Source organism: Anolis carolinensis, chromosome 3 (genome assembly GCF_035594765.1).
Source record: "Anolis carolinensis isolate JA03-04 chromosome 3, rAnoCar3.1.pri, whole genome shotgun sequence".
NCBI lineage: Eukaryota > Metazoa > Chordata > Lepidosauria > Squamata > Dactyloidae > Anolis > Anolis carolinensis.
The window spans coordinates 204,983,393-204,999,148 of NC_085843.1; the positions used below are offsets into that span (position 1 = coordinate 204,983,393).

The following is a 15,756-nucleotide window of genomic DNA, read 5'->3' on the forward strand; positions in this document are numbered from 1 at the left end:
TGTATGGCACTCCAGTCAGCCGTCAACCTGTTGCATTTTGCACTAGCTGCAAAATGCCTCTGGGTTTGCTTCAAGGGGAGTCCCATGCAGAGTTTATTACACTAGTCTCTCCAGGGTCCATTTGATGGCAGGGATAGATCTCATGAACTTGCTCTTTCAGGTAGAGTGCAATCCCATAAAAGACAGACTTACCCATTTTTTCCTGTGAATACTAGGAAGTGTAGACTATATTTTGGAGGAAGGAATTTGCAGACCTTCTTCTGAGTATTTCTTGCCTAAGAAAACCCTTCCACCATAAGCTTGTTTGGAGGTTCTAGCAGGGGAGCGCAGCTATCATATACCCGGGACCGAAGACTGGAGACCTCGGTACACTCCTTCTATACCTGGGATGTCGTCCTCTGCCACCGAGCGCGCAGCTTCGGGAGGGACGCACATGGAGCGGTGAGGGAGGAAGGGGACACCCGCCTAGCCAGATCAGCCGAATCAACCCTGGCGATCAATGGGGTGACAGATGTCGCAGCCAGATTGCCCTCACATCCTCCAAGTTGCCAATAGGCAACTTGACCGTAGGAGTGGAACGACTGCAGAATAGTGCTTCCTACTTCTCATCCCACACAGTAGTACTGTAAGTTACCATGATCAATAGTATCAAAAGCTGCTGAGAGATCAAGAGGGATTTGTCATATTCTCCTTGTGTTTCCTCTGGAATAGGTTGTTATTTAGAACAATTAATGCCATTCAGTGTTGTACGATGGCCTATGGATCTAGCTCTGTTTCTTCTTAAGAACTTCATCCCACAGGATAAGTAAAGCATTTGGAATCGTTGTTTTTCCCTTAAGCTCCACAATATCCCATTTTGAAATTAAACGGATGATTTTCCTAACTTCATCACATGGTTTCCCTCTTCTCACTTTCTTTTCTAATTATCCGCTTACCTTCTCATTACAAAGGAGACATATTTATCCTCCCACTGTCTCCTCCCCTGTTTTCTTTGGATATTGCAATATCTCTTTATAAGTACAGCTAGTTCTCAATTCAAAAGGTAAGCCTATTTATCTTAAGTTTAAAAAGAGGTATAAATTACCGTTCCTTCCCCCTTGGTCCCAAAATGGTAATGGCGGAAGCAAGGAGTCGGTACTGCCAATCTCCCCATCTCCCTCTACAATTATGTCATTACATTAAAAGCGGGCAAGGGGGAATTCCCATCATATGTTAAATTGGGCATTTTTACATGTCTTTAGATGGGGAATTGAAAATAAGTCAATTGACAATTGACTTAGGAAGCGTAGGGGAAAAATGCACTTTAGAAATGGCGATGTACTGGAACCCATGGTACGAGCTTGTGTCATGTAATGGGCTCCATTGGTAGCAGTTTCTTAAATGTGTAGACACACTGACTTTTTTGCATGTGATGAAGAATGACTGAAGTTGCCCAGACTTCACGTACTTGTTCAAAAAGGTATGTTTATAATCAGACAGTAGTTCTCATATATCTCTGGGTCCAGAGATATCTTTTTTGGGAGAAGGCACACCACTCTCTTCTTCAAGGCAGCAATTGTCTCAACATACAGAGGCATTACCATCCCAACTTTGCTTGATTTTATTGGCCAAGATGAGCAAGAGTCAGCCTCACATATGGTAAAGTGAACTGCTTCAAGTGTCATGTCCACATAATCAGTCCTCAGGCATGGAAACTGAACTCATGAACACTGACTAAACAGTGCACTGAATACCTCCCTAGACTCTGTACAAAGTGTGGTGTCAAGGTGTGAGCGAATGATGACAACATTGTCTTTGAATTGACTGGCAAGTTTTTCACTCATGTCAGGTGGCCGTGGGTTACAAACCTGAACTCTCTAGGTCTGTATTCAAAAGATTGTCCACTGCTTGAACTAATCCTACTGGATGGGAGGTTAAATTGCAATCCTAGTGTTGAAATGTGGGTTTTTTGCCTGTCACATTCCTGCATAGTAGGCATAAGGAAAAATGTTTGCGTTTATTTACAGGCAAATGTTATATTATTTACACGATAAATATGTACAGAGCATAGAGAAATGTGACTCCCATGGATAACTATCCCATGGAAAACAGGAGTGGATAACTTCCAGGGGCTGTTTTTGCCCTCTTCCAGATTTCAATGTAGAATAAGTGCATTAAATTGATTTTATACTGATGCAAATTTCATTGATTCACTGAATGTACTCTAATTGAAACTAACAATAACATTTTGGTCTGAAAATTCGGATTGCAGTGGATAAGTAGTGCACACACTAGTATTTATACTATAAGTACTCTCCTGCATGGAAACAAGAGTTTGTAAACAAGCAATAGATGCCTCATAGGATGTTACAGCCAATCAGACACACAAAGGCAACAATCATGTGGCTCTTGTCTATTGGCTGAAGTGTGATGGTTCATGTCTCTTCACATCTGCTGTGCACTCCCAGGCACGATTAAGCATTGTGCTTTGCAGAGATTTCAGCTATAGATTTCTACAAAGCAGAGTGAAATGAGAATAAGCCCATAGGAATCATGCAGTTCTCCAGATGTTGGATTTTAACTACCACCAGTTCTAGCAACTTAACTTTTGTTGGGGGATAATGAGGAGTACAATCAGGGCTGCTGCGTGATTGGCACCCTGATAAGATTCTGGTTTGTGAAGTGGGGAACAGTATTGCATCCTTGTTAATACAAATGAGATGCCTTGTTCTATTAGTGCCACAAGTATTGTCTTATCTTTAATGATACAGCATCATGTCTATGTTTGGGGCTTATGTAATGGCATGCTAAACTAATCACTAACAACTTCATCACACTACAGTATCTATCCACTTTAAATCTGGTTGCTGCCTCCTGAAGAATTCTGGAGGTTTTTTTAGTTTAGTGAGGCCCAGGACCTCTCTGTCTTAGCAGTTTAAAGGCCTCTACCTAAACTACAAACCCCAGGAACCTGATTTTTCAGGAACCTGATTTAAAGTTGATAAATGTTCTAGTGTGATGAGGTTCTAGATTTCAGGAGGTATCACGCTGTTACTACTGTTGAAAAAGAATTTACTGCAATTGACAAAAGGTGAAAGTCATTTTTAAAATTTCAATACTGAAAAGAGCAGATCTGTAACAATAACACACACAGGGGGCTTAGTTCAATATTAATTCTTTTCAGATACTAACTGTTGATAGCACTTTGTATTTGACTAGCAAGCTCCATTCATTTTCAGTGAATTTTGTATTTTATTGGTGATTTATGAAAGCAATAGCTAGATGACCAATAATCTGCCAGCTCAAAGCTATTCTGATAAGTACAGGAATGTAGCTGTTTTAGTTTCAAACTTTCTTGTGTTTGAACATGCATATGTCTGTATGTTAACCAGAGAAAGTATAAAGTCATTGAATCACCTCTTATAATAATCTACCAGGCAATATAATATAATGGCTTGAAATTGGACTATGACTCTAGAGACCAGGAGTCAAATCTATGCTTGGTCATACAAGACCATTAAGTGACTTGGGCAGATTACATTCTCACAGCATCAGAGGAACGCAAAGACAACAACAGACTAATTCTGAACAAATCTTCCAAGAGAACTCCATGATATATTCACCCTAGGAGTGAATGACTTATTGACACACAATCACCATCACCGCCACAATAACTAGATTCCCCATCTCAAAGTGAATTGAGTATGTTTTTGAAGAGCTGGCAGTGATGAAACCAATGGGATGGAGATTAGAGTGTTGATGTTGTAAGTCTCAGAGCGAATACATATGTGTCATATGTTGTACTGCATGATCAGTAACCAAATCAATATACTGTATGCATTTCTATCCTTATTATTTCATTCACTTTTATATAATATTTTAATAATGCATTTCCCCTAAGGCTAGGAAAGCTGCCAGCTTTAATTGGGATTTCTAACTTAAGTGGGTTATGGAACTGCAAACTTGCAATTTATTTTTCCCTTCTTCCCTTCAATATTTGTTCACATTTTCTGTTGGAGATAAAGAATATATATATACTTTATATGCTTTAAATGCTTTAGATTCTTTAAATGCTTTATATGCTATATAGCATTTTCAAATCCTTGTCTCCTTTTTTCTGCATGTATGTGAGTCTACAATTGTATGTAAACTGATAATTAATGCTCTTTCTATTGTGTATCTCCAGAGATCTGAAGAATAACTTGATTAGTACTATTGAGCCTGGGGCCTTCTTTGGACTTTCAGAACTGAAGCGTCTGTAAGTATTAATTCCATCTGAACTACTTTGGAAATGGTACTCATATTGACATTTCTGTCCTTGGGGAACTTGGAATATGTCACCAAGCAATTATAACATATAGAGCACATGAATTACATTCCACAGTTTTGTCCTTTTTGAAATTTTGTTAAAACTATGCATCATTTATGATTTATTTGTATGACTAAGCACAAGATTACCCTTTTTCTTATCCTTAGCTTTATGAGTAATTACAATTAGACTTTAAGTTCCAAAGACACTTTCCTTCAGTATTGGAGTAAATATTTTGAAGCTGAGAATATATGCATAGCAATACGCTAAAACTGAAAGCAAATGTAGAGTTTGTTTCCAAAAGTGACCAAATCTCCCCCCCCCCCCGCCCAAACGAGTTATAGGTGGCAGCATATTGTTGGCTATGAGAAGAATATTATAATGATAAAGGTTAAGGTTTTCCCCTGACTTTAAGTCTAGTTGTGTCCGACTCTGGGGATTGGTTCTCGTCTCCATTTCTAAGCTGAAGAGCTGGCATTGTCAATAGACACCTCCAAGGTCATGTGGTTGGCATGACTGCATGGAGTGCCGTTACCTTCCTGCTGGAGCAGTACCTATTGATCTACTCACATTTGCCTGTTTTCAAACTGCTAGGTTAGAAGCTGGGGCTAACAACGTGTGCTCACTCTGCTCCCTTTTCAATCCGCAAGTTCAGCAGCTACCCCCCTTTAACACACTGCACCATCGCATGTTATTATGTACAGATCAAATGTATCAAATAACTTCGGTGCAGGGCCTGGAAAACTGCATTTTATAGCAAAAGAATGCATATCCTCAGCACATTTTTCAATTCTTGTAGAATTTGTTCAGATTGATTTAATACCTTTCGGAAACAAGTCCCACAAATGTTCATTTTTATACTTTTTTATTAAGACTTACCTTTTAGGTCTAAAGAGCTTTGCTAGAAATGACAGATTCAACTATTTCTTTACACAAATAAGATTTATATACGATCTGAAGAGAAACCAGAGTACACAAATAAGTAAAATCCTGGGCAAAAGTCCTGCTTACATTTACAGTAGAGTCTCACTTATCCAACATAAATGGGCCGGCAGAACGTTGGATAAGCGAATATGTTGGATAATAAGGAGAGATTAAGGAGAAGCCTATTAAACATCAAATTAGGTTGTAATTTTACAAATTAAGCACCAAAACATCATGTTACACAACAAATTTGACAGAAAAAGTAGTTCAATATGCAGTAATGCTACATAGTAATTACTGTATTTACGAATTTAGCACCAAAATATCACAATATATTGAAAACATTGACTACAAAAATGCATTGGATAATCCAGAACGTTGGATAAGCAAATGTTGGATAAGTGAGACCCTACTGTATTTAATAAGTTCATGTAGCAATGTATTTTGGAAGGTTGCTGTGAGTTTTCTGGGTTGCATGGCCATGTTCCTGAAGCATTTTACCCACATCTGTGGCAAGCATCCTCAGAGCTTGTGAGGTCTGTTGCAAACTAGGCAAGTGGGCCAAGTGAAATGTCAGGAGAGAATGCTTCTGGAACATGGCCTTACAGCCCGGAAAACTCACAGCAACCCAGTGATTCCGACCAAGAAAGCCTTTAACAACACAATGTATTTTGGTGTTTGGTGTGTATTTCATTTAGTTTGATACAGATCACAAATCCATCAGGATATTTGAGTACAGTATACTGCATTCGTTTCTTTAACTTAACATATCACTTTTTATTATGTTACAAATTATGTTACAAATTATTATGTATAATATAAAACATGTGCTTTGGCTTGTCAGAGTATCACTGGTTTGACAAAAATGCATTCATTTTACTTGTTACAAAAATTGTGCATTGAAAGACTGAACAGGGAGATTTTAGCAAGATCTACACGCATTTGGTAACAGATCTGCCTTGTGAAATTCTAAATTTCAGACTCTGCCCTGTGAATCTGAATGCATTTTAAGTCAGTGAAAACAAAATGTGTGAACACATGAAAGTGCTATGATGACAAGTGAGTGTTACTACTTCGGAGATGATAAATTCGAGTAACACAATCCTGACCTCTTGTGGGGAGAATAAGGAATCTGTAAAAAGCAATGCTGCTATAGTACTCAACCACAAACCTTTGAATGGGGAAATGGAAAGGTTACAAGGGGTCTAAAAAGGAATGAGGAGTGTACGCTGCACTAGACATAAAATTTCTTCTTCTTTTTTAAAATTAAAAACCCTCTCTGTGTTGGGTTTTCCAAAGAGCTCTTTCTGGTTCCTTGCTAATGTCAGACCCATTCATTACTCTCAGCAACTCTCTGTGGAGAAGTGAATGAGACTATGGTTATACCGTCCCAAGTTTATTTCTACATCATTGCATTTTTCCTGAAAAGAAAAGATTATTCCCATTCCCTGACAGAATATGATTAGGAAATAGATGATTATATTACATGACCAATGAATATCTCTCCTCTTTCTTAAAAAATTGTATTTGGCACTTGAAGCCTACTATATTGTACTTAGCATGTTTTCTTATTCTTTCATATCTTTCCCATGGAGGATATAGAAAGCAGCTGAGCTTAATGTAATACAGACGTCTGCAAGTGGCATGAGGCTTTGTGACTCACTTAGGAAAAACTACAGGCTGCCAAATCTACATAAAATTAACAATCTCATTTGGAACCCTGACTGCTTACTGCCTATACTGAAGTAATTCAGGATCTGCAATGGCAAAGTCAAGAGATCTCATAGATGAACACAAAACGATGTCTACAAGGAAAAATAAAACAGAATTTGGGCTCCACGCCTGGCTGTTTTACAAGAGCAATTTCATGAGTCAACATTTCTGGTATAAATATTTACAGCTAAAAAATGAACACCAGATTTGTGTGACATGAGGTGGATTTGATCTGAAATAATAAGAAGCAGTTGGGAGGCATGTCAAAGCAAGCTGCTACAAACTGCTGCTTCTTTTTGCATATCTCTCATTAGGAAAACTGTTTAACACAACATATTGGGCGAGGAAACAAGAACTTACCATTACATCTATTTGATAAGATGATTGTACGTGGAGTGGCATATTTTCTAGTATGGGGACAATTCTTCCATGTACTTGGATATCCAGAGTTGTCCCATGGCAAGCCTTTGTTCTAATGGAAAGTGACCTAGATATTGACATCTTTGTTAAAAAAGGCCTGTCCTAAGCCCCTAAGCACAGCAGAATTGTCCTTGCACTCCCATAAATGGCATTTGGGGACATAACCTGAAGATTTTATGAGTATTGCATTCTTCCAGATTCTTGGAGATGGGGGCAGCAGTATGATTTCCTCCCTGCTTTGAGACTTCAGTTTCTAGGAAGGGTAGATCTGCCAGGGAGGAATTGTGTTGGCCAATATAAGGCTTCAGTTGAGATCCAGACCCTGTTGGAGTCCAGTGTTTACTTGGAGTTCTCCCAGGCACTCCACTGTCTGCCCTTGCTGACATCTGGCTGAGAAAAGCCGTATAGTATTTCAGATGACATTTTCAAGTCTTATCCAAAGATATCAATGATGTAGATGATTTTTGCATGCAAACCATGTGTGCCGCATTGCTGCTCCTAGGAAATCCTGTCCCAGATATTTCCCGTTTTCCCGTGTTAGTGTTCCTGCCCAGTTCGTCATGGATCACCAGCAGCTCTTTATTCACATGTCCAATCCTCTCATCACTGTGTACATGTTTTAATCTTGTTTTAATATTTTGATGGTTTTTAGACTCATTTTAACTTTTATAGCTTGTGGGGTTTTTTAAAAATATTTTTTAGTTTGTCCTAAGCCACTTTCAAGTCTTGATCAGGGGGAAAGGTGAGAAATAAAAATATTCTTTCTGTCTACCGGGAGAACTTTTCTAGTAGACATGTTGATTAGAAATTAAGAGTGAAAAAAGTGATTCTGAAGTTTCTCTTTACCAGGTATGCCCTTTAAATATTATTGTTCAACAGACCACCAAGACTTAACTCAACATTTGAATGGAATCATTCCAATAAAATATTATGCATATACTCCTATTATAATATTTATTGGAATGATTCCATACAAAATAATAATAATAATAATAATAATAATAATAATAATAATAATAATAATAATAGCTATAGCAACAATAATGCCTGAACACTAATATTACTTGCTAATTTTAATTAACAAATTAATGATATTGGGCTTAATAGCTGAAATTTGTATTCTGAGTCTTTGTTGTTTATTTGTTCAGTCGTTTCTGATTCTTTGTGACCTCCTGGACCAGCCCATGCCAGAGCTCCCTCTCGATGGTTGCCCAGCACATAACTAGTTATGTTCTCATAACTATGCTGTTATCAGAAGGCTCTAATATACTTTCATAGTCCTCTTCAATAGTTCTGGAAAATCTGCTTGTAATTGTGCTGAGAAATATGGAAGGGACTGTTCCTTGAACTTGAGTTTCAGAGCACTATCCATGGATATTTATATGAGCTTGTCTTCCCCTGCCACTGTGAACCCCTCTAGTTCATTCACATCAACTGAAAATAGATCTCTTATTCTGATTTTGCTTGCATAAAGAGCAGGCAAATATTTAACGGAAAGTGTGCTTCAACCATTTAAAATGTCATTGTAAAAGTGATGTGCCGCTTTGAGTCTCTTTTGTGGAGAGAAAAAGTGGGTTTTAAATAAACGTAATAATAATAACGTGTTCTCTTCTGACAAGTCTTCATAGATGGAACCAAGAAACCTGTAAAGTTTGGAAATATCTCTTTGCTTTGATAGGAAATGATGCTACCTCATACAAATCTAACTTTTTCATCATTGCTTCGAAACTATAAATGTTTTCCTTCAAAGATTTAAGTTGGACATACTTAAAAGGGTGAAGATATTTGATAGATATGCTAATTTTACTAACCAGGAAAAATCTTTCAGAGAGTTGCTGAAATTAAATTGATTGGGGAATAATCTTATCTCATTTCTCAATTTACACGAACAGGACAAAATTTTAGCTGATGATAGCTAAGAAACTTCAAACTATATGCATATCCATATCTTTGCAAAGCCCACCAAGGCCTGAATTAAGTGACATGATTTTCCTCACATTGATAATTTCGAGTGATTCGTTTAAGATTTGATTTAGTTTTGGCAACCAGAGTTTCCCTATGTATGTAGCAATGATTCCTTATATTTGCTGAGATACTGTTGATTCATTTTTTAAACTGTGCCTTTTGACAAAGGTATTACGGAAAGGTCCTTAGCAACTCCCTTGTCAATACAGAAACCATGATTTTTGCAGCAGATAAAACAAGTTCTTCAGCTACTCTCTGTGATTCTCTGGGTTGTGTTATTAGTTGAGAAAGTTCAAATGAGGCCCTCACTGCCTTTTCATTGTTACAACCAGTTGCAGTTATTTTTACCTTTTTCTTACTTTTTCCTAAAGCTCCTGTTCCTTAGTTATGAGAAAAAAAAGTTTTATTAAGTTATTAAAATGTTATTTGCGGCATCTTCTTTATGTTTAGTATCAAAATTTCTTCTCAATTTTGATGGTTTCATGGCCTCATTGAACAATACATACATACACACACACACACACACACACACACACACACACATATATATATATATATATATATATGTGTGTGTGTGTGTGTGTGTGTGTGTGTGTGTATAAAATAATAATAATAATAATAATAATAATAATAATAATAATAATAATAATAATAATAATAATAATAATAGTCAGTGTTTGTATGTGCCAGCGTTTTGATTGGTCGGGCGGTGTATGTGCCAGCTTTCTGATTGGCCGCCACTATCCCAGGCCACTGAGGCCAACAGGAATGACGGATCTGGACCAAACTTGGCACACTTCATCCCCATGATGCACTTTACACCCTGGTGCAGTTTGCGGGACCATGGACCATGAGTGATGGGATTTGTAGTACTTTCAATCGCTACAACTCCCACAGGCCACTGCGAAGCCCACCAGTCACGGAACTACACCAAACTTGCCACACAGAACCCCCATGAACCCCTTTCTGTTAGGGCCAGATTGGGGGAGGCTGGACCAAGTAGCTTCACTCACTTCTTCCTCTCGGAGTTGTAGTTCACCCTTATACAGACAGCGCTGAACCCAGCCAACTTCAGATCCTGACCAAACTTGTCACATAAGTTTCTCAAAATACCCGGGCACCACTGGGTCCCCAAGCTAGTATATATATAAACGTAATGTGCATAATTAGGACCAAATTAACAACAAAACCACTGGGCCAAATCACACCAAATTTGGCCACAATACTTATCACTTTCCAAGGAGTGACCATCAAAGAAAAGAAGAAAGAAAACAGAGACAAGGTCAGAAAAATCCCCCAAAATAAAAAATATTTTGCTAGTGCAAGCATTAAAAAACGCTAACACCAGGTCAGTAAATAAAGAACAACAATTCTGGGGAATTCCAGAAAGGAAACAATCAGGGGCAGCTAACACCTCCCAACAAAGGGTTCCCCCAGGCAGGAATCAGCCAGGGTTTGAAGCTACAAGAAAGGAAACAATCAAGGGCAGCTAACATCTCCCAACAAAGGATTTCCCCAGGCAGGAATCAGCCAGGGTTTGAAGCTACAAGACAGGAAACAATCAAGGGCAGCTAACAACTCCCAACAAAAGATTCCCCCAGGCAGGAATCAGCCAGGGTTTGAACCTACAATGCCATTACATGCTAATCAAAGTGACTAATTGCCGCATTCATTCTTGCCTCCAACACACAACAGCTCTTTCTCCCACACAGGTGTATAAACCACACTTGCCTGGCTCCTTCCTACCTAGGGAAATCTAGGTAGGAGATCTTTCCCCACCACCGCACTCATTCCTTTTTTTCTTCCTCTCACAAGGCAATCTTCTACTGAACCTTCCTGATCGTCCTCTCTTGCTGTCCCCTCTCGCAGATCATCCCCCCACCGCTGCACTCATTCCTCCTCCTCCTCCATCTGGGGAAAGGCCACTGCTGCCCAACTAATATACTTACTACATTCTTTTCAAAACCAGCAGACTACGCCACAGCAACGCTTATGGCTTTGGCCAGGTGGTCACTCACAGAGTGTTGTTGTTGTTGTTGTTGTTATTGTATGACACAGAAAACAAGATAGATATGCTGGATTTTGTATCACAAAATCACAAGTCAAACACTTCCCAAGTGTCTAGGACTGTGTGATGTATTTTCGGATGATGTGCGCAGATCCCAGTAGGGTGACCTTTTGCAGTTGGCAGATCATGATTTTGTCAATGTCTGTTGTTTCCAAATGTCGGCTGAGATCTTTTGGTACGGCACCCAATGTGCCGATCACCACCGGGACCACCTGCACTGGTTTCTGCCAGAGTCTTTGCAGTTCAATCTTGAGGTCCTGATAGTGGCTGAGTTTTTCCTGTTGTTTTTCGTCAGTGCAACTGTCACCTGGGATGGCAACATCAATGAGCCAAACCTTTTTCTTTTCCGCAACTGTGATGTCTGGTGTGTTGTGTTCCAGAACTTTGTCAGTCTGGATTCGGAAGTTCCACAGTATCTTTGTGTGCTCATTTTCCAATACTTTTGTACAGGTTTGTGATCCCACCAGTTCTTTACTGCTGGGAGATGGTACTTTAGGCATAGGTTCCAATGAATCATTTGGGCCACATAGTTGTGCCTCTGTTTGTAGTCTGTCTGTGCGATTTTCTTACAGCAGCTGAGGATATGATCAATGGTTTCGTCAGTTTCCTTGCACAGTCTGCATTTTTGGGTCATCAGCTGATTTTTCGATCTTTGCCTTAATTGCATTTGTCCTGATGGCTTGCTCCTGCGCTGCAAGGATCAGGCCTTCTTCTTCTTATTATTATGGCTTTGATCAGGTGCTCACTTACAATAAAGGCAGATAATCCACAATATCTGCTTTGAACTGGATTATCTGAGTCCACACTGCCATATAATCGAGTTCAAACCAGATAATATGGGATTTTATGGGCAACTTGAATACCACTGAATAGCCTTGCAGCTTCAAAGTCTGGCTACTTCATACCTTCATACTTCAACCCTAACTGGAGCCCCCAGATGGCGTAGTGGACTAAGTGACTTGAAGGTTGGGTTGCTGACCTGAAAGCTGCCAGGTTCGAATCCCACCTGGGGAGAGTGTGGATGAGCTCCCTCTATCAGCTCCAGCTCCATGCGGGGACACAAGAGAAGCCTCCCACAAGGATGGTAAAAACATCAAAACATCCGGGCGTCCCCTGGCCAACGTCCTTGCAGACGGCCAATTCTTTCACTCCAGAAGCAACTCTGGTTGCTCCTGACACGAAAAAAACCCTAGGGGATTCCATTGTTACCCAATTTGAATACAATTGCATACCCTTGCAGCTTCAAACTCTGGCTGATTTATACCTAGGGGACTCCATTGTTGGTCAACTTGAATACCATTTAATAGCCTTGCAGCTTTAAAGCCTGGCTGCTTCATACCTAGAGGATTCAATTGTTACCCAATTTTAATACAGTAGAGTCTCATTTATCCAACACTCACTTATCCAACGTTCTGGATTATCCAACGTATTTTTGTAGTCAATGTTTTCAAAACATTGTGATATTTTGGTGCTAAATTCATAAATACAGTAATTACAACATAACATTACTGCGTATTGAACTACTTTTTCTGTCAAATTTGTTGTACAACATGATGTTTTGGTGCTTAATTTGTAAAATCATAACCTAATTTGATGTTTAATAGGCTTTTTCTTAATCCCTCCTTATTATCCAACATATTTGCTTATCCAACGTTCTGCCGGCCCGTTTATGTTGGATAAGTGAGACTCTACTGTACCATTGAATACCTTGCAACTTCAAAGCCTGGCTGCTTCATACTTAGGGGACTCCATTATTGGACAACTTGAAGCCTTTCAGCTTCAAAGCCTGACTGCTTCATACCTAGGGGAATCCTTTCTAGGCCACCTTGAATGCCACGAAGAAAACCCTCTTAGGACTATACCACAGCAACGTGTGGCTGGGCACACCTAGTCCAACATATAATGACATAGTTGTCTTCTGGGTCTATACAATGAACCCCACTGACAGATATTCCTTGCTATACTGGTTACACTTTTTAAAATTATTGGAATAAACAGAATTCAACTTCATCAGCGTCAGCAATATTTTACATTTCAAATGCAACCAGCAATTCATCCTAATGCTCAGCCAAAATATACTGTTATGAAATTTGCTGCTATAACATCAAAAAGTCACTTTCCCCGAGCAGTTACCTTTATTCACTTGTTTTTGAGATCTCTGTGAAGATGATGAAAAATTATCATGAAAAATGATAATAAGAAAAACAGCCATATTCATTAATCCACATTTATCATCCCTGAAGTGTCTTCAAACAGTCACCCACACTGATGGACTTCAACCCTCTCTTTCCAAAAAGTCTTCCTTTTATACTGAATTTATTAGATTTACAGCCTGCCTTTCTGCCAGGTTGATATCAAATGTGGCTTACAAATGGATTTACAAATATTTGGAATTTACAAATGGATTTAGGTCTATAGTACTAATATTGGAGCTGATAAAACAATGGATACTGGCTATTGGTAACCCTAGTTCAACATTTCATTCTCCCTTCCCATCAGTTCCTTAGAACAATTGGATCATATGCTCTGCTTTGCGTCCAGCACCACCCATTTATTGTTTGCTTGTTAATTTCTTTATTTCTTTCATTCTAAAATGCACACACACACACACCCCACCAAAAAAACAAACAAACCCATGGTGCGTGTTATAATCGCAAGTGTATTCTGTGTATTTTTGTTGTTGCTGAAGGTATTGAAATTAGGTTGTGTCTTATAATTGATGGTGTCTTACAATCAAAGAATACAGTACATATTGTAATGTTCTTAACAATATTAAATTATGTTTTGGGGAGAGGAGAACCAGTTATTTTTGCTTGTTTTTGAGATCTTTATGCAAATAGCTAATTCATGGGGAAAAACAATTTAAAACTGATAAAACATACTATTGAAACATTTGTCCATAAACATTATTTCTTGGTAATTCCATTATATATAGAATGAATGCATATCATTTTCTTCACAATTTTATTGTTATTGCTAGCGTTGTTGCTTTCCAGCGCTAAAGAGTAAAATGCCCAATTTTACATTTTAGCTTGTTCTGTAATTCATGCTGTTATTTTTTCTTTTTCATTTTTAGGGACCTTTCTAATAATAGAATTGGATGCTTAACACCTGAAATATTTGTGGGCCTTAAAAATCTTCATAAATTGTAAGTATGACATCTGTAAAACAATTAATAAAACATATACTGTGTCACAAATAGTATAACTAGGTTGTTCTAGGCACCACAGTTGAAGGGAGATGTTGACAAGCTGGAAAGCGTCCAGAGGAGGGCAACTAAAATGATCAAAGGTCTGGAGAACAAGCCCTATGAGGAGAGGCTTAAAGAACTGGGCATGTTTAGCCTGCAGAAGAGAAGACTGAGAGGAGACATGATAGCCATGTACAAATATGTGAGGGGAAGTCACAGGGAGGAGGGAGCAAGCTTGTTTTCTGCTGCCCTGCAGACTAGGACACGGAACAATGGCTTCAAACTACAGGAAAGCAGATTCCACCTGAACATTAGGAAGAACTTCCTCACTGTGAGGGCTGTTCGGCAGTGGAACTCTCTTCCCCGGACTGTGGTGGAGGCTCCTTCTTTGGAGGCTTTTAAGCAGAGGCTGGATGGCCATATGTTGGGGGTGCTTTAAATGCGATTTCCTGCTTCTTGGCAGGGGGTTGGACTGGATGGCCCATGAGGTCTCTTCCAATTCTACTATTCTATGATTCTATGATGGAAGTAATAGGAAGATAATTTTAAATGAGACAAATCTGTGCAGTAAGTAGACTGGAACTAGAATTTGATGGATATAGTTCCACTCCCAGAAAGAAGTACACGTGGGTCTCATTTTCTTTTTGCAGCCTCACTATGTCACCACAACATAACTTCTTTGAAATATAGGATCTTCCGTCTTCTTTGGAATCCTTTCGAAGGATGAGAGAGGGAACTGCCATTGCCATTAGATCCTTTCTATTGCGGGTAGTCTGTTTGGGGCTTGTTTACTGATAAAGTACAAAACCTAGGTAGTATTTTCCATCTTTTTCTGCCATGCTTTCCCTCACACTTTGTTTTGTTTTGTTTTGTGTTTTAAAAAAATTCTTTTGGTTATCTAGCTTGATTATTGCAAAAGAGAAAGGACTACAGATTGCATATTCCTCTGACTCCAAGATGAAAAAACCGACAAAAATTGCATCCTTCCTTTTCCATTTGTGGATGCCTTTGCTGGCATTGAACTTGTTCTGTGACCTCCACCTGGAAGAGAGCAGCTGCGTTTTGTTCAAACTACTAAATGCAATAAAAATAATCTGATGTGAAGCTAATTAAAATGAGGGCTGAACAGAAAGTATGCTTTTAGTGGAGTGCAATTAACATATTGAAATCATTCTCCTTTGGTTTGTA

The 15,756-nt window shown here is 38.8% G+C and overlaps 1 protein-coding gene across 3 annotated transcripts in view; it reads left to right on the plus strand.

Moving 5' to 3' along the window:
* The window catches only part of adgra1 (adhesion G protein-coupled receptor A1), a 492,840-nt gene that overhangs the window by 136,617 nt on the left and 340,467 nt on the right, over nucleotides 1-15,756 (plus strand). For all 3 annotated transcript variants that reach the window (XM_062976121.1, XM_062976119.1, XM_062976120.1), the window contains exons 3-4: nucleotides 4,166-4,237; nucleotides 14,455-14,526. In XM_062976121.1, coding sequence (XP_062832191.1) covers nucleotides 4,166-4,237; nucleotides 14,455-14,526 — 144 coding nt within the window. The remainder of the gene's footprint in view (nucleotides 1-4,165; nucleotides 4,238-14,454; nucleotides 14,527-15,756) is intronic.